This window comes from Pezoporus flaviventris, unplaced genomic scaffold, assembly GCF_033815535.1.
Source record: "Pezoporus flaviventris isolate CSIRO_AGI_PZ_B2104156 unplaced genomic scaffold, CSIRO_AGI_Pfla_v1 ptg000127l, whole genome shotgun sequence".
NCBI lineage: Eukaryota > Metazoa > Chordata > Aves > Psittaciformes > Psittacidae > Pezoporus > Pezoporus flaviventris.
The window spans coordinates 1,101,551-1,121,552 of NW_026892675.1; the positions used below are offsets into that span (position 1 = coordinate 1,101,551).

Consider the following 20,002-nt stretch of genomic DNA (forward strand, 5'->3'; position numbering starts at 1 on the left):
CACATCTCCCCTGTATCCATCACATCTCTACACATTCATACACATATCCCATGCCCTGGAGGACTGACTCAGTCCCATTCATCTCCCACTGTCAGCCAGGCTGTGGCTGTGGTCGTGATATTGAACAGGGAGATGAGGAGGTGAGAGAGGCAGAGTTGACAACAGGAGGAGGATGGAGGGGCCTCATCCGCAGCATCGCACCGTGTCCTGAGGCTCCTATGCCTGGTTTTACGACTGGAGAGAGAAGGAAAGGGGAGGATGTGGCTCTGGAAGGGGTTGGAACCCAAAATGGTGCCCAGATTGTGGGGATTTGCTCCCAGTGTGCACTGCCAGGGGATCCGGATGATCTCTGGTGGGAATCCGTGTGACATGCACTTTCTTTTCATGTTTGGCTGTAGAAGGAGGTTCCCCACAACCCCCATGAAGGCTTTAACCTGTCAGAGGGGAGACTGAGATGAGCTCTTAGGCAGAAGCTCTTCCCTGTGAGGGTGCTGATGCGCTGGCACAGGGTGCCCAGAGAAGCTGTGGCTGCCCCATCCCTGGCAGTGTTCAAGGCCAGGTTGAACACAGGGGCTTGGAGCAAGCTGCTCCGGTGGAAGGGGTCCCTGCCTGTGGCAGGGGTTGGAGCTGGAGGAACTTTAAGTTCCTTTCCAACACAAACCAGGCTGGGATTCTGTGATGGGCTTGGGAGCATCCATCAGAGCCACCAGCAACAGGGGCAACCCTAAAGCATCCCTTCAGAAGGGCCCTTTTCCCCTGGTGCTGCCCATTTCAGTCCTTTACCGCACTCTTCACTGTTCCTCCCTATCTCCTTCCTTCCACTTTTGGGCACCGCTCCCTCAGGCTCTCCTTTGTCTCTTGTGCTTCCAGCATGATGTGTGGAAGAAGGTGAATGTCATCATCAGGGAGAGCACAAGGACTGGGGCTGCCTGTGTCCCCCATGGGATTAAGAACCAAATTCCCCAGGAAGCCGTCATCAGGCAGAGGAAGGACAGGAGGGTGACCATGAGCAGCCAGCACAGAGGTACCAAGGCCAAGTCACGCCTGACCAACCTGAGTGACTTGGGTGATGTGAGCATTGATGGTTGCATGGACAAGAAGTAGAGGACAGCATTTACCTCACCGTTAGCAAGGTCACCACGATCTTCTGTTGGCTCCTTTGCAGCCAAACTTGTGAGCTATGGTTTGAGTACAAGGAACTGAAAATGGGTGGAAAGCTGGTTCATTGCCTGTGGTGCCTGACATTGCTTATGGACCCCGGTACCAGCTCCCATTAGAGAGATTCCCCTCATCTTCCTGCCATGGTAATGTCAACCATGGCCCTTGTGAAGCTGTAACTGCCTCAGAAATGCTTCAAAAGTGGATTTGAAAGGTTGGGCTGTTCTGTGGTTTGCTCTAAGGGAGCCCAAAGCCCTGTTGCTTGCTCAAGCTGAGGTCATCTCCTCTGGGTATATTTCTTCTCCGAACTAATCAACACAGAGAAGAGATAATGACCTGCTTTGGGCTTTGTCACCTCCTGGGGCCCAAAGAGATTCACAGTCCCACATCCTCACGTCACTTGAAATAGGAAGGGGGTTTGCTGATGCTGGTTCATTCCCAGGCTCCCTGCACAGCTCCAGGCACATTCATCTTCACATCCATCTCCGAGAGCATGAGGAGGGCAGCAGAGACAGAGCTGAGATGTAAGTGACGGGCAGCATCTTCCAGCCCATCATTCTCCTGTGGTTCTCTCTTGCCAACAAGCAGCAGCTCCTGTCTTCATCTCCTGCCCTACTGCAGGGTCCTGGGCTGCTTGATGATGCTCTGGGCTTCCCAGGGAGCTGCTTTGTGCTTTGTGATCCCCACGCTGCTGCTGAGAAGGCAGGTTTGAAGATCACCCAGGTGGAGAACACACTCAGGAGACTTCCTCTCCTCACTGACCAGAAAGGGCTTCTGGATGAGCACCAGAAGCTTTCCTGTACAGGACATTCAGGGTGCTCCCCATTGCTGAGATGAGGCAGCTCGAAAAGATGACTTTTTTCCCCAAAAACGTGTTTGAGAAGAGATTGCTGAGCTCTGGGGTTTGCCCACTTCTATTGGAGACTCAAGGAACAAATTAACCAATAAAAGGTTTTAGATCTGACAAAGTGTGTCAGGAGGGAGGGGAAACTGATATTAACCACTGTGTAAGGTTGCATAGGATCATAGTATGGTTTGTGTTGGAAGAGACCTTAAATCTCACTCAATTCCAACCGCCTGTGATGGCCAGAGACACCTTCCACTAGAGCAGGTTGCCCTGTCCAACCTGTACTTTCCATAGGTCAGGAATTCGTTCCATTTAGGAAGAAACCGAAGCAGAGAGGGAAGAAGCAGGTGGTTGGCAAATGCCCATGAGAGGATGAAGGATCAACTGTGCACTGTGAAAACATCACGTTTCTCTGTGTTCCAGGTTGATCCAGATGGTCTCCAAGCCCCAGGCTCAGCATTAACGCAGGCAATGAAGTGCAGCGCTAAGGTAAAGCTACCTTGGTGTGCAACCTTCCCACTGCTTTCCACAGGGGTCATTGATCAACATCTCAAGGGGAGCCAGAGGAGCACACACCACGTTGTGCCATGGTGTTTAACTGCTTGAGCACCCCTTTGTTCTACCTGTGCTGGCACAGGACTTTCACCAACCTGTTCCTCATTGATCTGTGCCTGAACTTTCCCTTTCCATCCTGTGGGACTGTCTCTGAGCAGCTCCCACCACACAGAGGCTTTTCCACCTGGGACATCCCTGCCTCTTGGAGAAGAAACCTCCAGCCAGGAGCTCACACACAAGGCACCATCCAGCCCATGGCACAAAGCAATTGCACCCAAGTGACCAAGTTCAGCCTGGCAGGGTTCACAGAGGACCCGGTGACTCAGGTCTACTTGTTCCTGCTCTTCCTGCTCACCTACCTTGTCACCATTGTGGGCAACCTGGGCATCATCATCTTAATCAGGGCCAGCCCCCACCTCCACTCCCCCATGTATTATTTCCTGGGCAATCTGGCCTTTGTAGACCTCTGTTCTTCCAGCATCGTCACCCCCAAGATGTTGGTTAGCTTGGTGTCAGAGAAGAAGAGCATTGCTTATGCTGGGTGTGTGGCTCAGGTCTTCATCTATGATATCTTTGGGATAACTGAATGTTTCCTGCTGGCTGCAATGGCCTATGACCGTTACGTGGCCATTTGCCATCCCCTGCTGTACCCCCTTGTCATGTCCCCAAAGTGCTGTTTCCAGCTGGTGACTGGCTCATACCTCGTGGGGCTGACCAATGGCGTGGGACAGACCATCAGCATGTCCACCCTGTCGTTCTGCAGCTCCAGCACCATCGACCTCTTCTTTTGTGACATTTCCCCTCTCATCTCACTCTCCACCTCTGACACCACCTTCAGCCACATCATCCTGACCACTGCAGCATCTCTCTTTGGTGTGTCCAGCATCCTGGTTATCCTGCTCTCCTACGTGGCCATCATCGCCACCATCCTGAGCATCAATTCAGCCGAGGGCAAGCGCAAAGCCTTCTCCACCTGCACGTCCCACCTCACCACTGTCAGCATCTTCTATGGAGCTTCCTTTTTTATGTATTTATTCCCCAGCTCAGACAACTCAAGAGGAGGAGATAAATGGGCTCTGGTGCTCTACACCGTGGTGACTCCCATTCTGAACCCCTTGATCTACAGCCTGAGGAATAAGGAGATGAAGGAGGCTCTGAGAAGACTGTTGAAAATAAAGTGATATTGAATGTTGTAAGTTTAGGGCCAAATAAAATAGAGATACTGGGGGAGATGCTCGGGTTTTGGTTAGGTATGGACAACATGTTGGGGGTCTTCTGCACCCGGACTTACACGATGCACTGGTTGATGTGATTGAGAATAAAACTAATTTCACTCTCCAAACTTTGATAAATCTATTTAGTAGTTAATTTCAACTAATTGGTTAATTAGTATTTTATTTCACCTAATCAAGACACAGGTAGACAACTACAAGCATGCACTTCTCTTCATCTTAGTATGAGGGGGGACCTTATCTCTCTCTACACCTGCCCGACAGGAGGATGGAGCCAGGTGGGGCTGGGCTCTTCTCCCAGGGAACAAGGGATGGGACAAGGGGAAATGGCCTCAGGCTGCACCAGGGCAGGTTTAGATGGAGCTGAAGAACAATTCCTGCCCCAGAGGGTGCTCAGGCATTGGAACAGGCTGCCCAGGGCAGGGCTGCAGGCACCGGTTCTGCAGGTGTTCACAAACCTATAGGCAAGGCCTCAGTGTCATGGGTTAGTGGTGGCCTTGGCAGTGCTGTGGAACGGCTGAACTTGGTGAGCTTAAAGCTCTTTTCCTTTTTGCTCTCCCTTTTGTTTGGCAAATGAGAATAAACAGAGAGTGAATTCTATCGTTCCACTGAATCAAACTCCATTTCTTGACGGTGTTGTTAAAATCATTAAGAGCTTTAAGAAAAGGACAAAAACACCTTTAGCAAGAGAAATAGAGATGACAGCAAATAAGTGTGATGCCATGCAGGCAGTATTTTTAGGTTTTGATGTACAAACCTCATTCAATGATTTCCAGCACCATTCACCTCATTTCATTTCAGACAGCAAAGAATTTAAGTGAAATATGGTACTTGTGTGACCTCTGTTATGAATGAAAGCACTTTGAAAGCATTTTAAGACGTGATAGTGATGAATCCTCACCAAAGGGCAGATACTATCAAGGAACCCCTGTCCCCTGATCCACACCTTTGCTTTCTATTCCCCTGTTGGCAGCAATAGAAGCCATGATCTCCATGGCAGCCTGATCACAACAGAGCACAGGAGCTGTGGTGTTGCTCATCAGCCTTTAGACCTCCTATGTGTCAGCCCATGGCAGCCTGCATGAATGGCATTGCCTGCACTTAAGTCTCTCCTGTTGCCCTCCTGCGCAGAGAGCTGATGGGTGATGGACACACATTGCATACATAAACCATCCCATTACTTCAGCCCATAGGCCTGCAGCCACTGCCAGGAGCATGGTAAAATCTGGAGCCATGGCTGAGCCTTAGGGCTATCCTGGAGACATGCAATAACCTAGGCTGGAGGTAGAAGCTCCATGATTGAATTGAATCAAGCCAGGATCAAAGTGTTTGCTCATTTCTTAACAACACACAACTAACAGGCACCCAGGGTCAATCAGCTGAATCCTGCTTTCTTCCCAAAGCTTCCTGATAATTCCCTGGTTATTATTTAACCCAGATGACAGTTGTTTTCCTGCTGAGTCTTGGGGACAAACAGGAGCAGAGATTTCACACCCTCCCTGGCCCCTATTTCAGTGTTTGACAGCTCTTAAAGTGGGGTTTTTCCCCACCCTCTGTTTCTAACTGGAATTTCCCATGCTGCAAATTCACAATAGGAAATCTCAGATTTACCCTTATCTGCAAGATAAAGCACATGGAGAACTTTCAGATGGCATCAAGTCAAAAAGAGTGTGAAACCATTAATTCTTGCATTAATCCTTTCTCTGTCCCTGAAATCATAGAATCAGGGAAAGGTTTGGGTTGGAAGGGACCTTAAAGCTCCTCCAGCTCCAACCCCTGCCACGGGCAGGGACCCCTTCCACTGGAGCAGCTTGCTCCAAGCCCCTGTGCCCAACCTGGCCTTGAACACTGCCAGGGATGGGGCAGCCACAGCTTCTCTGGGCACCCTGTGCCAGTGTCTCAGCACCCTCACAAGGAGCAATTTCTGCCTAATAGCTCACCTCAATATCCCCTCTGTCATTTCACATGACCAAACCTTGTGGTCTGGAGTTGAAATATTTGGAAACATCAGTTAATATTTCCTTAAAACCAGAAATAACACCAGAAATCATTTGCTAATATAAAACATGAGCTCAGATACCAGTTGGTTTGATGCCAGCAGGGCAAAGCCACCAGCTTCTCCCTTTTGCTCTCTGAACCCTGAAATAAAGTTTATTGTTATGTTTAATAACATTTAAATAATAAAATATATTAATTTCAAGTAATATTTAAGTAACAATCTCTTTGGACAACAACTTTCTTTCCAATACACAGTCACTGTCAGGTCTCAGGCTGCAGCCAGAGAAACTCTTGTCCATCCCAGCACAGAATGTAGCCCTGGTTTAAGGAGAAGCGTGTTTTCCAGTGTCTTGTTTTAAACCCTAGCCAGAAGACAGCTTGTTCACTCACTCCCAGTGAGTGGTGCCGGGCTGAGAGCAATTGAGGCCCCCCCACCCCCCACTGGGGCTCTCCCCTTCCCTGCTCCTGTGAGGGATGGGGAGGAGGATCGAATGAGTGCAACTCCCACGAGTTGAGACAAGAACAGTCCAGCAACCAATGTACAACACAAATCGCCACCACTACCACCACCAACAACAATGATAAGAGAAGATAACAAGGGAAGAGAATACAACACCACCGGCCAAGAAAACGAGTCCCACCTGGAAGCCCGTGTCCTTCCGGGTAACTACCAGTTACCCCCCACCCCGGGCATGACATGCTGTGGTATGGAATACCTCCCTGGCTAGCCCGGGTCAGGCGCCCCATCTCTGCTTCCTCACAGCTTCCCCTCCTCCCTGGCAGAGCATGAGCCTCACAAAGTCCTTGGTCAGGGTAAACATCACTTAGCAACAACCGAAAACATTGGTATCACCAGCACTGTTCCCAGGCTGGAAGTCAAAACACAGCACTGCACCAGCTAGCACAAAGGAGAAACATGACTGCTACTGCTGAACCCAGGACAACACTCAGATGTTTTCAGTCTTTCTCATGGAGCAAATGGAATGTACAGTCCCTTTTTCTGCCCCCTTAATGAAATGTCATGACAAGTTTGCAAGTTCTTCAGCTCTTCTCCAGTTTTCAAATGGTTCAAGATGGGGTTTGGGTTTTTAAAAGGAAAAGGTCTGATTTAGCCTCATGATTAAGAGATTTCTGAAGGGTTTTTGGATGTGTTTCTCTGCCTGTGAAGATTCACCAAGAACCACAGTTAGATGTTGCCTTAACTATCAAATCTTTATTGTTCTAATGTCCAGCCTAACAGAGTACATGCAAGCCACATGGCATTGCTCTTCCCTATTTCACTCCTTCTTTCCTCCTTCCCACAGGGATGCTGTCATGCAATACAGTAACAGGGCTGAAGGCAACCACACTGCAGTGACACACTCCATCCTCCTCGGCCTGACAAGCGAGCCCAAGCTGCAGACTCCTCTTTGTAATCTTCTTCATGATTTATCTCATCACTCATACGGGCAACCTTGGGCTGATGGCACTGATCAAGACAAGCCCCCAGCTGCACACCCCCATGTACTTCTTCCTCTGCAATCTCTCTGTTGTCGATCTTTGATACTCCTCTGTCTTTGCTCCAAAGCTGCTTCTTGCCTTCTTGGTGGAAAACAAAACTATCTCTTACCCTGCCTGCTTCCTGCAGCATTTCTTCTTCCTCACGTTTGTGACCACAGAGGTGCTCTTGCTGGCTGTGATTGCTTATGACCGCTACGTAGCCATCTGCAACCCACTGCTCTACACGGTTTCCATGCCCCAGGGGGTCTGTGTTCAGCTGGTGGCTGCATCATACATGGGGGGGGGGGTATTTTGAACTCCCTAATCCAAACCTGTTGCTTGCTGCTGTTGCCTTTCTGCGGTCCAAACACCATCAACCATTACTTCTGTGACACTAACCCTTTGCTGAAGCTCTCCTGCTCCAACAGCCACCTCAATGAGCTTTTGCTTGTAATTCTTCATGGGAGCATTTCCATGTCTGTGCTCATCCTCATCATCACCTCCTATGTATACATCCTCTTGTCCATCCTGAGGATTAGGTCTGCTGAAGGAAGGCACAAAGCCTTCTCTACTTGTGCCTCCCACCTCCTGACCGTTACCTTGTTCTACGTCCCTGCTGGGCTCAGCCACATGCAATCAGCTTCCAAGTACTCCCTGGAGACAGAGAAAGTCACCGCTGTGTTTTACACCCTCCTTGTCCCTATGCTCAACCCTCTGATCTACAGCTTGAGGAACAAGGATGTTAAAGATGCCCTTAGAAAAGCAACAGCAAATAACCTCATTGCGAGCTGCTCATTGACCAACCTGGTCCCAGCTGGTTGATAGAACTCCTAATCTTTCCCTTTTTAACTCATTTGGTGTCAGCTGTCTGGAGGAGGAAGGAACTGAATGTCTTTACAGGAGCAGGTACAGCACATTCTAACCATGCCTTAAACTCTGCAGAGACTCAGTGATGTTAAGCATCCCCTCAATGTAGGTCTCTGATAAATGTTCTCTTGTCATCTCTTGTTTTTTTGGGGGGGGGGAAATAGATGTGATATCATAGGAGGTGGCAAAAATAAGCCCATGAGGAATTTCCCTCTTCAGTTTAGCTTTAGAAGTTGCACTGATTCAAGCAGCGATTCATCCAGAGGTAAGTTCAAAGGGGGATGAAGGGTTTTGAGGACGTATATCTGAAAAACATCACTTTACTTTGGGCTAATGCAAGGAAATGCATAAAATCCCATTTGCTTCCAGAAGGATGTGCAGTGCAAATTAAGGAAACGGGAGGAGAAGCAGAGCCACTGAGCTGCCAGAGGATGAGCATGGTATGTGCTGTGATTGAGCATTGGGAAGATGCTAAATCGCTGTGTGACCAGAACATCCCAGCCTGGAGGCAGCACAGCTGTGTCTGTCATCCTGCACCTTCCTTCCTACCACCACAAACATCCAGCTCAGCCAAAGAGGTTTCACAGCACAGTGTGGGTTGGAGGGAGCTTAAAGGCCACCTATTTCTTACCTCCTTGCTGTGGGCTTCATCTCACATCTGGTTTAGGAGAAGTAGCAGCTGAGAGTAGGATTCTCCCCTATTGACGAGGATTTTAGTATGATTGAATGTAATGACTTTAGGGAGAAGTATGTTTCTTCCCCTATTTTCTTCCCGTGGGGCTGCTTAAGTGATTATTTCCTCCCTCCCAACTCTTCCCCAACACAACCTGTTAACTGAGAAGGTACCACTGAGGAATGCTGCAGAACTTCATGCTCTGCAAAGCAGAAATAACCAACTGCAACCTGTTAGAGACCTTTAGCAGTAAGCTCTTTCTGTAGCAAATAGAGACCTGGATGCATTGAAGGAGAGGGGGGGATCATTTGTTACTTCATGGTACTTTGCACATGGCTGCACTCAAGTTAGTCCTGACGTGTTTTTCATAGCTAAAAATAAAAGAGAAAGACTCCCAGCATCATTTCTGTTAGTTGGACATGGAAATCATGACTAAGCATACTCACTGTATGCTATGCCTAGAATTTTAACTTCTTTTTTCCCCCTCAGATGTAGGAGTTTGCATTTGGATGCCTGATGTAGAGTAAACCAAAATCTATCTGGAGCACCCAGTTGAACAGGGGTCATTTTCCCTAAGAGACAGACACAGACAAGGAGGGGGAGATGTTTATAACACTTAGTTTCCATTAGAGCTTGCCTTGTCCCTAGCTTGGACACCAGAGGGTCTTGCCTCTCATTGACAGCTGTTTGTGCTGTTTGCATGACGCAAGGTGCCTCAAGGGAGCAGCTAGGACCAGTTATTTCCAATGGGAAGGCGAGCTGGGAGCTGAAAGTGGCCACAAAGCAGAGCACGGTCCTCCTGTGCCTGAGCACAGCAGCAGCTTCCAGTGCTTCTTCCCTTAGTTTCCCAGGGTAAACTAAGAGTCAAGTTCATGGTTGTTACAGACCAGGAGCAAGCCCAGTTACAGCACAGCCCTGGAAGTGGGCCCAGTCCCAGGACTGTGCTTAAATAGAGCCTGAGCCTATGGCAGAGGGTGTGTGAGAAGGACTCAAGTGACGCTGGGCATGGCGATTACTGTGGCTGCACTCCCTGATGTCTCAAGGAGAGAGGAACTGGGTTTTCCACCACCCAATGCCCTAAACACAGCGGCAGCTCTGCATTCAGCCTCCTCTGATGTATTCCTGTGTGCAGAGGATGAAAAATGGAGCAAAAGGAAGCAAAGAGCTCCTTTATTGTGTTAAGGAGAATCACCCCTCCTCAGTTATGCAAAATCATGGAATCATGGAATGGTTTGGGTTGGAAGGGAGCTTAAAGTTCCTCCTCCAGCTCCAACCCCAACACCTTCCACTGGAGCAGCTTGCTCCAAGCCCCGGTGTCCAACCTGGCCTTGAACACTGCCAGGGATGGGGGATGTGACATGGTCAAATCCACAAAGCACAGACCTGGTACTGAGCATCCAAAAAGGAAAAGTTGTAAGAACCACACATCCCAGGAAGATTTTAGTTGGGACACACTTCTGGCCACATGCTAACCTATGTGTGCCTATCACAAGTCCTTAGCACTGCTCCAGGTCACTTATATGGGATAAATGTATTGGATGTTCATATCAGGTATCACAGAATCCCAGACTGGTTTATGTTGGAAGGGACCTAAAAGCTCTCAACTTCCAATCCCTGCCACGGGCAGGGACACCTTCCACTAGAGCAGTTTGCTCCAAGCCCCTTTATCCAACCTGGCCTTGAACACTGCCAGGGATGGGGCAGGCACAGCTTCTCTGGGCACCCTGTGCCAGCGCCTCAGCACCCTTACAGGGAAGAGCTTCTATCTTAGAGCTCAACTCAGTCTCCCCTCTGGCAGGTTAAAGCCATTCCCCAGTCTGTCCCTACAGGCCCTAATGAAGAGTCCCTCTCTTATTCTATCTGGATAAGATGCTTCGCATGTTGTGTCCTCTTTTCTTGAGGGAATTTTCCAAATGTCTCTATTTTTCATGAAAACTCCATCAGAAACTTTGATTAAAAGCTTATAAAGTGAGCATTTCACTTCACACCAATTTAAATTAGATTTTGACTGGTTGCCATTGCATTCATTCATTATTCATCACAGTTCTTTGCAGAAGACCACGTTTTCCAAAGGTGCTTATTTTAAACCACAAATTTATTCAGTTTGTCATTATACAAGTACATGTTCTTCCAGCAATTGTACAGTTCATTAAACAGAAATGGTGTGTTTGGATTAAATGTTAAAAACCCTCCATCTACTGTTTCATTTAGAGCATCTTCCTCCTCAATAATGTGATGACATACAGAAGGGGATGCGACATAGTCAAATCCACAAAGCACAGAGCTGGTACTGAGCATCCAAAAAGGAAAAGATGTGAGGACCATACATCCCAGGAAGATTTTAGTTGGGACACACTTCTGGCCACATGCTAACCTATGTGTGCCTATCACAGGTCCTTAGCACTGCTCCAGCTCACTTACACGGGATAAATGTATTGGATGCTCATATCAGGTATCACAGAATCCCAGACTGGTTTATGTTGGAAGGGACCTAAAAGCTCTCAACTTCCAACCCCTGCCACGGGCAGGGACACCTTCCGCTAGAGCAGTTTGCTCCAAGCCCCTTTATCCAACCTGGCCTTGAACACTGCCAGGGATGGGGCAGGCACAGCTTCTCTGGGCACCCTGTGCCAGTGCCTCAGCACCCTCATAGTGAAGAATTCCTTCCTCACATCCAATCTGGATCCCCCCTGTTTCAGTCTGAACCCACCACCCCTTGTCCTATCCCTACAATCCCTGATGAAGAGCTCCTCTCCTGCATCCTTGTAGCCCCCTTCAGACACTGGAAGCTGCTCTGAGGTCTCCAAGCAGCTTCTCTTCTCCAGGCTCAACAGCCCCAGTGTTCTCAGCCTGGCGCCATACGGGAGCTGCTCCGGCCCCTGAGCATCCTCATGGCCTCCTCTGGACTTACTCCAGCAGCTCCATGGCCTTCTTATGTTCCCTGCAGAGAAGGACTTGCGGGTGCAGGTTGATGAGAAAATGAACATGAGCCAGCAGTGTGTGCTTGCAGCCCAGAAACCAACAGTATCTTGGGCTGCATCCAAAGGAGAGTGGCCAGCAGGTCGAAGGAGGTGATCCTGCCCCTCTGCTCTGCTCTTCTGAGACTTCACCTGGAGCATTGTGTGCAGTTCTGGTGTCCTCAACATAAAAAGGACATGGAACTGTTGGAACAAGTCCAGAGGAGGCCACGAGGATGCTCAGGGACTGGAGCACCTCCTGTATGAAGACAGGCTGAGGAAGTTGGGGCTGTTCAGCCTGGAGAAGAGAAGGCTGCGTGGAGACCTCAGAGCAGCTTCCAGTATCTGAAGGGGGTCTATAGGGATGCTGGGGAGGGACTCTTCATTAGGGACTGTAATGATAGGACAAGGGGTAACGGGTTAAAAGTTAAACAGGGGAAGTTTAGGTTAGATATATGGAAGAAATTCCTTCCTGTGAGGGTGGTGAGGCACTGGAATGGGTTGCCCAGGGAGGTTGTGAATGTTGTATCCCTGGCAGTGTTCAAGGCCAGGTTGGACAGAGCCTTGGGTGAGATGGTTTAGTGTGAGGTGTTCCTGCCCATGACAGGGGAGTTGGAACTAGGTGATGTTAAGGTACTTTCCAATCCTAACTATTCTATGATTCTAGGATTCTATAGACACCAAAACTGTATCAGAACTGCAGGGGATACCAGAGCTGTATTGAACCTTTGGTCCTTCCCTCAGATCTTCAAGCTCGCTTGGGATGAACAGTTATCAACCAGGCAATGGAGGAAGTTGTCACTGCCTTACCTCAAGGCTGAGCCTCCTTTTTGTGGGAACTACTTTCATTTAGCACAATTTAAACACAAAACACCATGGTGCTATCTCTGTCCTGCTATTAAATAACTGATACTTATTTGGATGAATTATCGAAGACTCAGTCCACGCTTAAAATCACCTGAAGCTGTTTGAAGGAACCATTCGTTCCCCAAACTCCTTCTGGCTGCATTAGTTTCCAAAAGACAGCTTTATTTCCATACAACATACAACAATTTGGTCAAAAGCATTGGCTCAAAACGTGGCTGCTTTGAGGATATAACAGGATGAAGTCAGATTTCCCAGTCTTCATCTGAAGAATCCTGAGTGCCGGTGTGTCCTGAATGCTTCTCCTAGATGAAGAGACATTATAAACCCCTTAGTAGAAATATTAAATGATAACCTTGTCCCAGACATTTAGAAAAGACAAAGGATGGGGCAATGAGAGGAGAAAACTGAGCTATGAATGTGTGGGGAAGGAAGAAAGAGAAGAATGTAGATGGCTTTAGATGTTTTCAATGTCAACCTGTTTTTCTGCTGGAAGGCACCAGACTGACAGTCCAGGAGATGCACTGAAGGAGGGTAGAAAAGGATTTCTGTGTGGTTTTGAAAGTCTTTCTTCCCCATTGAGTACTGGGCTAAACTGAAGGCTTGGGGAGTGGGAAAATCAGTATAGCAGAGGGAGAAATAACCCTCAACCTAATTTAGAAAAGAAGAATAATATAATTCAAAGATTATTGAAAAGAACTACATGAATCCGGAAAGAGGCACTGAGAATACCTGGGTGTGCTTGTGCAGGGTGAATAATGCAGCTTGAAATCCCAGAAGCAGACAGCTGAGTACCACACTTGCTCTATCAGCTTCGTCAAGATACCCAGGCAAGCAGCACCTTGGGTGTTCAGGGGAGAGGAAGACCTGCACTCAGGCTCTTTACACCCCTACTTAAATTTGCAGCAGAGCAGAGGCTCAGATATGACTTGTCCCCATTTAGCACAAGGGCTTTGTTGACCAACAGACTGTCAGAGCTTTATTTCACAGAATCCCAGCCTGGTTTGTGTTGGAAGGGACCTTAAAGCTCCTCCAGCTCCAACACCTACCACGGACAAGGACACCTTCCACTAGAGCAGCTTACTCCAAGCCCCTGTGTCCAACCTGGCCTTGAACACTACCAGGGATGGGGCAGCCACAGCTTCTCTGGGCACCCTGTGCCAGCGCCTCAGCACCCTCAGAGGGAAGAGCTTCTGCCTAAGAGCTCATCTCAGTCTCCCCTCTGGCAGGTTCAAGCCATTCCCCTTGGCCTCCTGCAGGTTTTTTGTAGCCCCCTTCGGACACTGGGAGCTGCTCTGAGGTCTCCACACAGCTTCTGTTCTGCAGGCTGCACAGACCCAATGTTCTCAGCTTGGCTCCATACAGGAGCTGCTCCAGCCCCTGAGCATCCTTGTTGCATCTCTGGACTTGCTCCAGCAGCTCCACGTCCACCTTGTGTTGGGGACAGCAGAGCTGGATCAAATCCTCTTGACCTTCCCGCAGTTCATCATTGAGGAAATGCTTATAAAGCAGGCAATGGAGACAGTGGTCAGTGCCTTATGTGAAGTCTGAGCCTCCTTTTTGAGGGCTCTAATTTCATTTAGCACAATTTAAACACAAAACAGAATGGTGCCGTCTCAGTCCTGCTATTAAATACCTGATACTTATTTGGATGAATTACTGAAGGCTCAGGCCTCGCTTAAAACCACCTGAACCTGTTTGAAGAGAACCATTTGTTGTGCTGGTTCTCCATACCCTGCACTTGCTGTATGATCTCCTTATCTGTAATAATGACCAGTAGTGAGCAAGAATGACCAATAATGGCCAGTAATGCTCAATTCCATAATCACATATTCCACATATTCCTTCCTTACCTCCACAGTACTGAAGGGCTCCAAATGTGCTTTCAAACCCTGCCTAGATGTGGCAGCAGCTTTCTCTCCCACAGCCTCCTCAGAGCCCCCTTCACCTCCTTGTTCCTCAGGCTGTAGATGAGGGGGTTGAGGGTTGGGGTGAGGATGCAGTAACACACCGACACCAGCTTTGCCTGATCCCATGAGGATGCCTCATGAGGCTGGACATAGGTGAGGATCCCGGGTGCGTAGAAGATGGTGATGGCAGCCAAGTGGGAGACGCAGGTAGAGAAGACCTTCAGCCTCCTCATGGCCAAAGGGATCTGCAGGACAGTGTGGAGGATGTAGATGTAGGACACCAGGATCATCAGGAGAGAGACCATTGCGTTAAATGTAACACTGGACACCAGCACAAACTTGTTTCTGTGGGTGTCTGAGCAGGAGAGCTGCAGGAGGGTGGGCAGCTCACAGAAGAAGTGGTTGATGCTCCTGGCCTGACAGAAGGACAACCTCCCCGCCAGTGTGATGTGCACCAGGGAGGTGAGGAACCCGATGGTGTACACCAGTACCATCATGCCATAGCAACGCGCCCTGGTCATGGCAGTGGTGTAGAGCAGGGGCTTGCACACAGCCGTGTATCGGTCGTAAGCCATTACCCCAAGGAGGAAGCTCTCACAGATAGCCAGACCCAGGAAAATATACATCTGGGCAAAGCAACCCCAAAAGGAGATGTGGCTTCTCCCCAGCAGGAAGGTCTCCAGAGCTTTTGGGATGATAGCGGAGGAAAGGCAAACATCCATGCAAGATAAGTGGCTCAGGAAGAAGTACATGGGGATGTGGAGGTGGGGGTCAGTGTTGATCAGCAGGATCATCGTCAGGTTCCCCAGCACCATTAAAACATAGAGGGATAAGAAGACTGTGAAGATGGTGGTTTGTAGCTCTGGGGCATCAGAGAAACCCAAGAGGATGAAGCTGGTTAGAACAGTGAGGTTTCCAGTCTCTGTCATTTTGACAAGTTGATGGATTTGGATGGAAATGAAAGGAATCAGTGAAATACATCCCTACAAGAGAAATAATGTGGAAGTTTATTTGGAGTTTAATCCATAAAGTAAATGCAATGGAAAATGGTGTATTTGTAATGGTGTATTTCTGTGTGTAGCCCAAGATCTGAAGTCAAAGAGGTGAAGGAGCTCATTACACAGCCTGAAATTAAAAGAGAATAATTTTACCATGATTGATACACACTAATGAAACACTGCAAAACACCATGTCTATCCAAACGTAATACAATAAAATCAAAGAAGTGCATCTCAAAATGCGGAAAACAGAAAAGATTTTGTATTTTCGTCACTGATTTCTGGGAATTTTAAGGTTTATTTTTCTCTCTTTTTTGCTTTTTTTTCAGAGTGGATCAGTGCTCTTCTGTAGATTCATTACTTGTGCTGCATTGTTTTCATCACAACACAAAGCCATGTACTTGAAATTTGTTTTATGTTCTAAGTTTATCTGCTTTTGAGGGACTCCCACCCTGCGTAATGTTAAGGGAAAGCAGTGGTCTTGGCTCCAGCAGAGCTTTGCTGTGATTGCGGTGAGCTGCCTATGACCAACCCAAATATGCACCTAAGGGTGTAAAATATATCATATATAAACCAAAATTTTAAGGCTTTAGCTTGGATATTTTTATCTCCACCATACAATTCCTCTGCAGATGAATTATTTAATGGAATATCAATCTATGAATGGCTACATCAGTGCTAAAATACCCCTAAATCTGTTGTAGATGTGGTCAGGAATGTGGGTTTTTGAAGCAAAGCTACCCCGTACTAGGGCACTTTTATTCACACCGCAGGCTATCATAGAATGGTTTGGGTCGAACAGACCTTAAAAGTCATCCAGTCCCAACCTCCTGCCAAGAACCCGCACGCTGCATAAGGTTAAGGGAATGCAGTGGTCTTGGCTCTAGCAGAGCTCTGCTGTGATTGCAGTGAGCTTCCTATGACCAACCCAAATATCCACCTAAGGGTGTAAAATACAAAAGACATAAAATATAAACCAAAATTTTAAGGCTTTAGCTTGGATATTCTCATGCTAAAATATCACTAAATCTGTTGTAGATGGGGTCTGGAAGGTTGCTGTTTTTGAAGCAAACCTGCCCCGTAGTAGTGCACTCTTATTCACAACATAGTTTATCATAGAACTGTTTGGGTTGAAGGGAAACTAAAGCTCATACAGCTCCAAACCCACTACCACTAACAGGGACCCCTTCCACTAGAGCATCTTGCTCCAAGCCCCTTTATCCAACCTGGCCATGAGCACTGCCAGGGATGGGGCAGCCACAGCTTCTCTGGGCACCCTGTGCCAGCGCCTCGGCACCCTCATAGGGAAGAGCTTCTTCCTTATCTCCAACCTGAATTTCCCTGTTTCAGTTCAAACCCATCACCCCTTGCCCTATCAATACAGTCCCTGAAGAAGAGTGAAATTCAACATGCCATCAAGCATGGGAGAGGCAGCATGACCAGGGTCAATCTGGACCCATCACCCATCAAACCCTTTTGTACCTGCTTGGTTAAAGAGGAAGGTGGTGGTGGATGCAGTGCCTGCAGCTCGTCCTGGAGCGCATGCGACGGGTTGAAGGAGAGATGCTTGGGAGTAGGATGCTCCAGGCTGGCTGGTGGAGGGGTTTTATCTCACAGGAGGCATTACCTCAGAGGCTTGTGTTGTGCAAACTGTTCTCCCAGAGGACCCTCCTCCATCGGATAATTAGTTTGACTTGATCAGCAAAACAACCTCTCAATTCCTCTCTCCCCAAACTCCTTCTGGCTGCATCAACACCTCCAAGACCAGTTCTCCTGCAGAGACCTACCCAGGAAGACAGGCCCAGGACAGTTTGCTACGTATTTCCCCATCTATCACATACCTCTTCCTTTCATTGTTTCCCTGAGAAAGCCCTTTACTTCCACAGAGATCATCTAATATTGCATTGAAGGGAGCTGAAAACAAACAGAACAAAGCATCCTCTATGTGGATGGTTTGAGGTGCTCATGGGGATTAGTTTCCAAAAGACAGCTTTATTTCCATACACTTGACTAGTGATTGTACAACACTTTGGTCAAAAGCATTGGCTCAAAACGTGGCTGCTTTGAGGATATAACAGGATGAAGTCAGATTTCCCAGTCTTCATCTGAAGAACCCTGAGTGCCAGTGTGTCCTGAATGCTTCTCCTAGATGAAGAGACACTATAAAACCCTTAGTAGAAATATTAAATGATAACCTTGTCCCAGACATTTAGAAAAGACATAGGATGAGGCAGATAGGAAACCAAGCTATGAAAATGTGGGGAAGGAAGAAAGAGAAGAATGTGCACAGTTGGCTTTAGACGTTTCCAATGTCAACCTGTTTTTCTGCTGGAAGTCACCAGACTGACAGTCCAGGAGATGCACTGAAGGAGGGTAGAAAAGGATTTCTGTGTGGTTTTGAATGTCTTTCTTCCCCATTGGGTACTGGGCTAAAGCAAAGGCTTGGGGACTGGGAGTGAAGTGAAGGAGCACATTACACAGCCTGAAATTAAAAGAGAATAATTCTACCATGATTGATATACACTGCACTAATGATGCACAGGGAAACATCATGTCTACATATTCCTTCCTTACTTCCACAGTACTGAAGAGATCCAAATGTGTTTTCAAACCCTGCATAGATGTGGCAGCAGCTTTCGCTCCCACAGCCTCCTCAGACCCCCCTTCCCTCAATAATATTAAGAATGTCAGGTTTTGTCTATCATTCAGTTACACGACTTTCAGTCAATATAAAGTGTGTACATATACATATATACACACACATACATATAAATAAGTCAATATTAGTTAAATTGTCTTTGAGAGAGGAAAACACCAAATTCCCAAGGCCACTCTTGGCTGAACACCCCAACCACCACCAACACACTTGGAAGCAAGTAGGTCTTTTAAGGCAAGGAGGGAGGGCAATACCAGAATGAATAAACTACAGGGTTCCTCATAGTTCCTCTCAAGCCATTGACACATGAAAGTCCTTGAATTCCCCAGTAACTGCTGGGAAAAGGGAATTATTTCTCATCTTTTGGGTGCTGCCAGTCCAGTATGAGTACATGAGGAATAAATAGCTGTTCTCTGAGTCCCAGGAGGAGCTCTTTGAGGGCAAATGTGGCTTTTCCTTAGGGTAGGATGGTGCAGAGCCAGGATTTCTCACCTCACTTTGCTTTAGACACAATGCTAACTTGGAGACAAAAGATACATTCAGGCTTGATCAAAGATAAATTCTGCCTGGGAGAAATCAGCAGCTCCTAAATTCACAGCTTATGAGAGGCAGAATAAATCCTCATTGATTTTTCCTGCCTAACATTAATCATCACTTGACAGAGTTACACCAGAGAGCAAAGCAGGAGTGCTCGCTGCCTGGTATCTGACAAGCAGAGCCGTGCTTAAATCACCATTATTCGATGACCCTTTGCTGAAGGGGTGAGTTTCACTTCCAGAGCCAGACTCCTCATTTCAGATGTCCTGTGAGCAATGCATGTGGTCTCCTGGTGTTATTAATGGGGATTTAGAGCTGCTTTTCACTGCTTACATAGAGATGCCGGAGGCAAAGCAGCTCCTGAAACATCATCACGGAGCTGGATGATGTGACCCAAATAATGAAAATCAAACTGTTTGGGTCTGGGGCTCAATCCTCCCCCCTGCAGCATCCACCTGCCCAGACACACACATCTCCTGCCAGGGGAGAATTGACCTGAAGCTCACAATTAACAAAGGCTCACCCTCGCTTTTTCTTGCTTGACAAACCAAGTGCTTGGTCTGAAGTGATCCAAAGTGCAGATATGAAACCTCGGGTGTTTCTAAGGCTGCAGCTTGTGCTATACACAACAGCTTCCCCCCAGCAATCACACAGTGTTTGGCTAGCTGCTCTTTCAAGAGTTATACAGCACAAACTGTCTAATGAGTGAAGAAAAGGATCGTTTAAAATATGAAGCAAAAGAGCCCCATGCTCACACCACCAGCATCCCTCTGGTTCCTCAAGGTGATGGTTTCTGCTGCCCTGAAATAAAGCAGAGGAGGTAAGGTTTGCTACAAGGCCTGTGGATCCTGTGGATGCCACAGGACAAAGCATGGTTTTCACATCAGGGATTTCTTCCTCTTTGGTCTCAGATCCACTTGAAATGGGTTTTAATACTCCCAGCTTCTCCAGGCTCCAGCTAGAAGGGTAATGCTGCTCCTTCTTCTCCCATGCAGCATCTACCCGTCCTTCCAGAGCCTTGTCCTTTGTGGTATTCACAGAGCCAGGGGTAAAACAAGTCAGGGGATTACACATTAACTGCCAGGGAGCTGTCAGACTAGGCAAGGGTCAGCCCAAAGGGCTCCCAAGAACCAGGTCAGGATCTACCCAACAGGTTTTAAAATTAATGGCACAAGAAGGTCTTATTTGAACAATACCAGCCCCAAACTGTTGCCTTTAAGAGTTTTATCCAGCCTTCAAAAATCCCCAAAGGTAGTTTTTTAGTACATAGC

The 20,002-nt window shown here is 47.8% G+C and overlaps 1 protein-coding gene, 1 long non-coding RNA gene and 1 pseudogene across 2 annotated transcripts in view; all 3 read left to right on the forward strand.

Annotated features, from left to right (window-relative positions):
- LOC133282523 (uncharacterized) overlaps nt 1-20,002 on the forward strand; it is a 471,436-nt gene that overhangs the window by 392,785 nt on the left and 58,649 nt on the right. The gene's annotated exons all lie outside the window — the stretch shown is intronic.
- LOC133282525 (olfactory receptor 5AN6-like) lies at nt 2,815-3,741 on the forward strand. Its single transcript, XM_061478533.1, has one exon. The coding sequence runs from the start codon at nt 2,815-2,817 to the stop codon at nt 3,739-3,741; it is 927 nt and encodes a 308-aa protein (XP_061334517.1).
- On the forward strand, nt 7,105-8,091 carry LOC133282540 (olfactory receptor 5J3-like; annotated as a pseudogene).

Bases quoted from the DNA above. Each gene is read 5' to 3' on its own strand.
- LOC133282525 (XM_061478533.1), top strand. From the start codon at position 2,815: ATGGCACAAAGCAATTGCACCCAAGTGACCAAGTTCAGCCTGGCAGGG.